We start from the raw sequence: 9,227 nt of genomic DNA, 5'->3' as shown, positions 1-9,227 counted from the left end.
CTTTGTCTGAACCTCTGAAATACACAAGAATTAAAAACAGTTCAGTGTCACATTTGTATTGATAATATCATAATGTTTTTCTATTGATAGATATCCATTCAAATGATCAAGACTAAACAAACTCAATAACTTAACAAGCCACTTCACAAAATAATATAGCTTATTGGGTCTGGCTAAATAAAGAAGGAAGCCTTAGCATGACAACATACAATCAAGTAAACTACAAATATAGCTATCTACAACACAAAATAATTCCCTTCATATTGGGGGGGGCATTTTGTCAGCCGGTCTGTCAGGGAAATAACTGCTGGTCTGTAATTAACATAAACACATTTAGCATTTTCTCCTGGCTTCCGACCTACGAGACACTGATGCAGACCTTAGGAACATGTGCATTTTAATTTAAAAAGTCTAATAAACCCATTTAATATAGACTAAACCATCACACTAAATCCATTGTTTATTTTAGACAGGTCTAAAGAAACATTATTGATATGAAGAAAATGTATTTCAGAATAACAGAATAGTCCTACTGATCTGGCAAAGCCAAATGGCTGTGGGCTACACTAGTTCATTTAACAGACAAGATTATTATATTATAATTCCTGTGGCATCATTTTATATGATTTATATTAATAGTAAGAAGAATACAATTGAACATTGCTGAATAAAATAGAAAGGATATTGTTTCCGAAACGATTTCCGAGGGAGCGTGCACGTGGCTATTCTTTGTTCAGCGTTGAGCATAGTGATAATTTGCTTAATTTAGAGTTATTTAATGCAACTTCTAGTTATGATACAAACCTTAGGCTATTTGTTTTGATTTGTAATACATTCTAAGGCTCCATGATGCGACTTAATGATGATTTGAAAAAAGTCTAACGAGAGGCTTGCGCTGTGCTCTGTTTTTTTTTACGCAGGCTGCACACACTTCATCAGTCTCTCATTCACATGTTGACAAGCACTAGACAACATTCTCACCCATTAAACTATTTTAAATTTAAACTGGTCTTTACATATAGCCTACATGTGTGGAAAAAAAAACATGTAATCTGTAGCCTGCACTCGATTAGTGAATGCAGGAAGCGGTTGAGTTTTTAATATGCCAGGTATACCACACCGGTTCTAAAGTAGATTCATGTGCTTTTAAGAGTTGAGACATAGATATAGCATTACAGATGAGCTGTGATCCTCTTTAAAATATATAGGTCACGCTTAGAGATATTTGGCCACTTTAAAGCTCAGATCCAGTAGGATTGTCAAACGTTTGCCTGCCAACAGTACTTAGCACCTCTGAACAGAGTGTAGTCAGTCAATCTCTTGTTTTTGTTCACACAGCAAAGACCTTGGAAGACGTCAGCCGCTCAGCCTTGTTAAAATACTCCAAACCAGAAGGTGGCAGTAGTGTTGTTTGGCAATACCTATCTATGCATATTGCTCATGGTCTAGATTCCAAGCTATCTGTGCTAATGTTGATATTTTGTAGAATGCCCTTGTTGATACTAGCCAGATGGCCACAACTACCTAGCAAGATGATGAAGAAACTATTTAATTCCCTAATTCCATAATCCCATACTGCCAGTGCCAGCCCATTGCCAAATGTTTAGCTAGCATATTCACTAGCTAGCACAAAATATCTAGCTAGCTAGCTAAGGACACTGCAGTAACATCGCCAGCTAACACAGGCAACTGTTTAATGGAAACTAGCTAATCCATTGTGATGTCATTATAATGTCAACACTAGCTACTAGCTATTAGCTAACTTGGAGGAAGTATTTAGTGTTGTGTGCATTGCGTCGGTGCACTTAGCTAGCTACCATCCCATAGCCTACATTACATATGAAGTGTGACTGGCTCATCCATATAGGCCTATGGGCTGATGCATGCAACCCAGCAGACTATACTCAATTTAATCTTGTCTTTACATATATTAAATAATATTTGTGTGAAAGTTTTGATTTATAATGGGCCATTATTCATGCACTTGTCGGAACAGGGGAAGGGGAAACAAATACTTAATTCGTGCACTTCATGATCATGCACTTGAATAGCGAATGGAGGACGCTTTTCCCGCGGTTCATTTTCATGCCGCCCAGGTAGGCTACCCCAGTTGTAAAGCGAAGCAATGTGCTTAATATTAGGAAAGCTGAGAAATCAATTGAGATCCTCCTCTTTTTAATAGAGGCCATCACAACCCTGTTTTCTCACGCAATTGCATATGCTATAGAAATGTAGCGCAACATAGGCTAATAGGAACACTTATCTTCATTCCATGCATAAACCATCTATGAGGAGCTGGCTTTCGCTGCCCAACAGGTGATCCTATTCCAGTCAAACTCTGGATGCCAGGGCTCTCATTAACGGTGTGATTGGATTTTCCATTGCATTTGCATTGATGTCAGAGTGATTAGAGAGACAATAGAGTGCTGAGTACCAGGCCGTTAGCAAGTTTGGTAGGCTACTAATAACCATCAGCAGCACCAGAGCAAAGTTTTGGAGAAGCCTAGTTACTGTGACTGTGATTTCACTGCGGTCATGACTCGTGACTGCCGGTGTGGTGGTAATACGGTCACCGTAACAGTCCTAATTGGGGGCTGACACCTCTTAAAGCCTCCACTGCAAGGCATGATATTTATCATCAATTTATTTAGAGTTTCCTCTTTCAGGTCTTCCACCCAAACAACGTCACACGGAAGCTTTTGACTTTCCAAGAAGTCTGACTGACTGCGAATACTTAGAATGGATGATATTAATTCAAAAGACACACAACTTGTGTGACAGTTCATGATCAATACATTTATTTATTTTTTAAACAGCTTTGACATTAAAATAGACTCAGTTCTGATATTACATTTATTTTAAAGATAGCTGCACTATTGTAAAGTGGCTGTTCCACTGATGTCAGAAGGTGAATTCCCTTTGTAAGTCGATAAGACTGACTTAAATGTAAATGTAAATGATACTTAAGCAAAAGTCCCTTTTGTTCTTGTACTACATGGACATCACATCATGACCCAACAGGTCATCTGTTCTCCTGTGTAAAGACGGATGGTGACATGACATATACAGAAGCAAATGTCTCTTAGGCTGTTCAACGGCCCTCACGAACGCATGTCCAGCGAGACCAGAGCGAGAGAGGTGGGAGGGATAGTGCAGTGGGAGGAAGAAGAGGAGGAAGAAGAAAGGGGAAGAGGAGGAGAAAGAAGAGGAGGAGGAGAACGAGGATGAAGAAGAAAAGAGTAGGAGCTGAGAGCCTGGTGGAGTGGTGTGAGGGTCGGGAGCTGAGAGCCTGGTGGAGTGGTGTGAGGGTCGGGAGCTGAGAGCCTGGTGGAGTGGTGTGAGGGTCGGGAGCTGAGAGCCTGGTGGAGTGGTGTGATGGTCGGGAGCTGAGAGCCTGGTGGAGTGGTGTGAGGGTCGGGAGCTGAGAGCCTGGTGGAGTGGTGTGAGGGTCGGGAGCTGAGAGCCTGGTGGAGTGGTGTGAGGGTCGGGGTCTGAGAGCCTGGTGGAGTGGTGTGAGGGTCGGGAGCTGAGAGCCTAGTGGAGTGGTGTGAGGGTCGGGAGCTGAGAGCCTGGTGGAGTGGTGTGAGGGTCGGGAGCTGAGAGCCTGACGGAGTGATGTGAGGGTCGGGTCTGAGAGCCTGGTGGAGTGGTGTGAGGGTCGGGGTCTGAGAGCCTGGTGGAGTGGTGTGAGGGTCGGGAGCTGAGAGCCTGGTGGAGTGGTGTGAGGGTCGGGTCTGAGAGCCTGGTGGAGTGGTGTGAGGGTCGGGAGCTGAGAGCCTGACGGAGTGGTGTGAGGGTCGGGGTCTGAGAGCCTGGTGGAGTGGTGTGAGGGTCGGGGTCTGAGCTCACCCATGTTGTCACTGTGCAGTGGTCTCCGGCGAGGGTTGTTGTTGTAGTGCTGGTAATATCCAGGCTTAGTGGGTGACACTGCCCCAGGACTGCCCATCTCTCCTCCCAGGAGGCTCGGCTGTAACACACAGGACAGAGACACGTTAACGTACAGGAAACACAGGACAGAGACACGTTAACGTACAGGAAGCACTGGACAGAGACACGTTAACCTACAGGAAACACAGGACAGAGACATGCCAGTCGCTAAGCGTAAAGGACCCCCCCCCGCGGTGAACTCCAGTGTGAAGTCAGGTGGATGAAGTGATTGTCTCAGAAAACTACAATCATCACACACAGTCGTCGGCCACAAAATGTAGAGACATGAAGTTACATTTTGAACAAGTAGCATCTTTGTTTTAAAACACTTCACTGAGGAATTAACAATTCACAGTCAGAATGTTAAAAACATCAACAGACAGGCGTTAAAATAACAGGACACTGAGAAATAAAACATTATTGTTACACGACAAACTACACAAAGATAATTCAAATATTCACAAGGTTGTATGGAATCAATAAAATACATTGTCACGGTTTAAAGTTTCAGCACATGCTGACCTAAACATTTGACTTCAAATCTTGAATCTCAACTCTAAAAAAAACAAAATGAACAAAAAAAGTTTTCATTTCAATCTACTTATTTAATAACTAACTACAACTGGTATACGTTTAAAAAAATTAAAAAAAATACCTTGATAACGGAAACAACAAGGTAGTGTCCATATCAGAACGTTATCCACCAGAACGATCAGAGTCTGGTACTGAGAAACTAGTGTCTGACCTCAACTCCCTGTGAGAATATAGTCCACTTTTACCAAGCAGGAATCATATCTCCCGATTAAACTCTGCTCCACTAACATTGTTCTCCTAATCAAGTTAAATTATTCACCGACAATAAGTGCGTGTAGGTTCGTTAATTGTTTTTTACGAAAGAAAGAAACTAAGCAGAAGATGGACTAGAATGTTCCTGCTGGGCGACGATGAGGGGAGAGCAGTGGACGAGAGATTGGTACGAGCACAAGAAAAGATTTTTCCCCCCAAAACTTTTAAGGATATACTTGTTCAAACTTCCCAGCGACTGAACTAATTAGTGTAGTTGATCAAGTAGAGAAAGTGTTTGCCTTAATTTGAATTCCAGTCACTGGGGCTCTCACAACAGAGTTAGACATGCTTCACTAGATCTCAATTCACATGCTAAACAGGCTAAATAGGCCAATTACAGGCCTGCTCCTGGGTCCCCCGTTAACTCTGTCTACCACCCAAATGGTGCCCTAATCCCCTATATAGTGCACCAAGACCCATAGGGTTCTGGTCAAAAGTAGTGCACTATATAGGGAATAGGGTGCCATAGGACTCTAGGCAAAACTAGTGCACTATATAGGGAATAGGGTGCCATAGGGCTCTGCTCAAAAGTAGTGCACTACATAGGGAATAGGGTGCAATTTGGGAGATGCCCTGGGAAAATAAGACGGGGGCCTTCAGACTGCTAAAACAAAAGGACTCTTGTCTTACATAAAGTAAGTCAACCCCCCCACCCGCCATCACCCCACCCTCTCCCCCATCCATCCAACCAACCATCCATCACCCCACCCTCTCCCCCACCCACCCACCCACCCCCACCCACACCCCCACCGCCATCACCCCACCCTCTCCCCCACCCATCCCCAACCATCACCCCCACCCTCTGCCCCACCCCCCCACCTGCCATCACCCCACCCTCTCCCCCACCCACCCACCATGACCATCCCCCCATGCCATCACCCACCCAACCATCAGCATCACCCCCACCCTCTCCCCAACCACCTACCCCCCTCTCCCCCACCATCACCCCCACCCATCTCCCCACCCTCCCAACCATCACCATCCCCCCATGCCATCACCTACACCCAACCATCACCATCACCCCCACCCTCCCCCCCCCCAACCACCCGCCATCACCCCACCCTCTCCCCCACCCTCCCCCCACCCAACCATCACCCCACCCTCTCCCCCACCCACCCACCCAACCATCACCCCACCCTCTCCCCCACCCACCCTCCCACCCATCACCATCCCCCCATGCCATCACCTACACCCAACCATCACCATCACCCCCTACCATCCCCCACAACCATCACCCCACCCTCTCCCCCACCCACCCACCCAACCATCACCATCACCCCCACCCTCTCCCCCTCTCCCCCACCCAACCATCACCATCACCCCCCCCCCCTCACACCACCATCACACCTTAATTAATAACTCCACCACCATCACTCTGCAGGTCCTCCTCCTCTCCTCTTCCTCCTCCACTGCTCCTCTCCTCTTCTCCTCCTACTCTCCTCCCTCTCTCCCTCTCCTCCTCCTCCTCTCCTACTCCTCCTCCCTCCTCCTCCTCCTACTCTTCTCCTCCTCCTCCTCCTCCCTCCTCCCCCTCCTCCTCTCCTCCTCCTCTCCTCCTCCTCCTCCTCCCTCCTCCTCTCTCTCCTCCTCCTCCTCCTCTCCTCCTCTCCTCCTCCCTCCTCCTCCCCTCCTCCTCCCTCCCCCTCTCCTCCTCCTCCTCCTCCTCCTCTCTCCTCCTACTCTCCTCCTCCTCCTCCCCTCCTCCTCTCCTCCTCCTACTCTCCTCCTCCTCCTCCTCCTCCTCCCCTCCTCCTCCTCCTCCTCCCCTCCTCCTCCTCCTCCCCTCCTCCCCTCCTCCTCTCCTCCCCCTCCTCCTCCTCCTCCTCCTCCTCCTACTCCCCTCCCTCCTCCTCCTCCCCCTCCCTCCCCTCCTCCTCCTCCTCCCTCCTCCTCCTCCTCCTCCTCCTCCTCTCCTCCTCCTCCTCTCCTCCTCCTACTCTCCTCCTCTCCTCCTCCTCCTCCTCCTCCTCCTCCCTCCTCCTCCCTCCTCCCCTCCTCCTCCCTCCTCCCTCTCCTCCTCCTCCCCTCCTCCTCTCCTCCTCCTACTCCTCCTCCTCCTCCTCCCTCCTCCTCCTCCTCCCCTCCTCCTCCTCCTCCTCCTCCTCCCCTCCTCCTCCCCTCCTCCCTCCTCCTCCTCCCTCCTCCTCCTCCTCCTCCTCCTCCCTCCTCCTCTCCTCCTCCTCCTCCCCTCCTCCTCTCCTCCTCCTACTCATACTCTCCTCCTCCTCCTTTCCTCCTCCTCTCCTCCTCCTCCTCTCATCCTCCTCTCCTCCTCCTACTCCCCTCCTCCTCTCCTCCTCCTCTCCTCATCTTGCCCGATTTCAGAGATAACGATCTGTTGTACCCAGCTGGCATCCAGCGCCTGATATTAACCAAGATAAATGACAAGCACCTGAACGGAGGAGAGAAGAGAGAGAGAAGAGAGAGAGAGAAGAGAAGAGAGAAGAGAGAGAGAGAAGAGAGAGAGAGAAGAGAAGAGATAAGAGAGAGGAGAGAAGAGAAGAGAGAGAGAAGAGAGCGAGAGAAGAGAGAGAAGAGAGATAAGAGAGAGGAGAGAAGAGAAGAGAGAGAGAGAAGAGAGCGAGAGAAGAGAGAGAGAAGAGAGAGAGAGAGAGAGATAAGAGAGAGGAGAGAAGAGAAGAGAAGAGAGAGAGAGAAGAAAGATAAGAGAAGAGAGAGAGAGAAGAGAAGAGAGAGAGAGAAGAGAAGAGAGAGAAGAGAGAGGAGAGAAGAGAAGAGAAGAGAGAGAGAGAAGAGAGAGAAGAGAAGAGAGAGGAACTCTCTCATGAAGGATTAAGGCTCCTTGCCTTGGAATTTATAACACAGGTGTAGACATTTATTACACAGGACTATGCATGCATCCCATTTGGCACCCTATCCCCTATGTAGTGCACTACTTTAGACCAGGGGGCCCAATACAGGGGATAGGGTGTCATTTGGGACTTGAGCATGCCTGCTTGAGCACCAAATGACGATCAAAAGGAGAGGAGGTCATTGAATGGCACCCACCACACAAAAGACAGAAAGAGGCGTAAAAAGAATTGAAGCACCCCCCAAAAAAATCATGTGGTAGCTTCCAACTGAAGAAAATGATGCCAACAAACAGAAAAAAAGGGGTAAATAGTTTGAAGTCAAACATAAAATAAACAAAGGTATTTCTGGATGGATAATACAACAGTATTTACAGGAGGAGCACTAACGTAGGGCTTTACAGGAGGAGCACTAACGTAGGGCTTTACAGGAGGAGCACTAACGTAGGGCTTTACAGGAGGAGCACTAACGTAGGGCTTTACAGGAGGAGCACTAACGTAGGGCTTTACAGGAGGAGCACTAACGTGGGGCTTTACAGGAGGAGCACTAACGTGGGGCTTTACAGGAGGAGCACTAACGTGGGGCTTTACAGGAGGAGCACTAACGTAGGGCTTTACAGGAGGAGCACTAACGTGGGGCTTTAAAGGAGGAGCACTAACGTATGGCTTTAAAGGAGGAGCACTAACGTATGGCTTTAAAGGAGGAGCACTAACGTATGGCTTTAAAGGAGGAGCACTAACGTAGGGCTTTACAGGAGGAGCACTAACGTATGGCTTTACAGGAGGAGCACTAACGTATGGCTTTAAAGGAGGAGCACTAACGTAGGGCTTTACAGGAGGAGCACTAACGTATGGCTTTACAGGAGGAGCACTAACGTAGGGCTTTACAGGAGGAGCACTAACGTATGGCTTTAAAGGAGGAGCACTAACGTAGGGCTTTACAGGAGGAGCACTAACGTATGGCTTTACAGGAGGAGCACTAACGTATGGCTTTACAGGAGGAGCACTAACGTAGGGCTTTACAGGAGGAGCACTAACGTAGGGCTTTACAGGAGGAGCACTAACGTGGGGCTTTACAGGAGGAGCACTAACGTAGGGCTTTACAGGAGGAGCACTAACGTATGGCTTTACAGGAGGAGCACTAACGTAGGGCTTTACAGGAGGAGCACTAACGTAGGGCTTTAAAGGAGGAGCACTAGAGGGCTTTACAGGAGGAGCACTAACGAGGGCTTTACAGGAGGAGCACTAACGTAGGGCTTTACAGGAGGAGCACTAACGTAGGGCTTTACAGGAGGAGCACTAACGTGGGGCTTTACAGGAGGAGCACTAACGTAGGGCTTTACAGGAGGAGCACTAACGTAGGGCTTTACAGGAGGAGCACTAACGTAGGGCTTTACAGGAGGAGCACTAACGTAGGGCTTTACAGGAGGAGCACTAACGTATGGCTTTAAAGGAGGAGCACTAACGTAGGGCTTTACAGGAGGAGCACTAACGTAGGGCTTTACAGGAGGAGCACTAACGTGGGGCTTTACAGGAGGAGCACTAACGTAGGGCTTTACAGGAGGATCATACCATAGGGCTTTACAGGAGGAGCACTAACGTAGGGCTTTACAGGAGGAGCACTAACGTAGGGCTTTACAGGAG

At 48.1% G+C, this 9,227-nt stretch overlaps 1 protein-coding gene across 1 annotated transcript in view; it reads right to left on the bottom strand.

The window, feature by feature from the left end:
* Nucleotides 1-5,529, bottom strand: part of LOC135517084 (uncharacterized) — a 37,523-nt gene extending 31,994 nt beyond the window's left edge. Inside the window, exons 1-3 of the mRNA XM_064941106.1 lie at nucleotides 5,506-5,529; nucleotides 3,255-3,967; nucleotides 1-14 (exon numbers count right to left, since the gene is read on the bottom strand). The exon at nucleotides 1-14 is cut by the window's left edge and continues 35 nt beyond it. Coding sequence (XP_064797178.1) covers nucleotides 1-14; nucleotides 3,255-3,967; nucleotides 5,506-5,529 — 751 coding nt within the window. The remainder of the gene's footprint in view (nucleotides 15-3,254; nucleotides 3,968-5,505) is intronic.
* Between the last annotated feature and the right edge of the window lie 3,698 nt (nucleotides 5,530-9,227).

The sequence above is a fragment of the Oncorhynchus masou genome, chromosome 28 (assembly GCF_036934945.1).
Source record: "Oncorhynchus masou masou isolate Uvic2021 chromosome 28, UVic_Omas_1.1, whole genome shotgun sequence".
Lineage (NCBI taxonomy): Eukaryota > Metazoa > Chordata > Actinopteri > Salmoniformes > Salmonidae > Oncorhynchus > Oncorhynchus masou.
The sequence above is the reverse complement of the archived record's forward strand: the minus strand, read 5'-3'. Positions and strand labels throughout refer to the sequence as shown.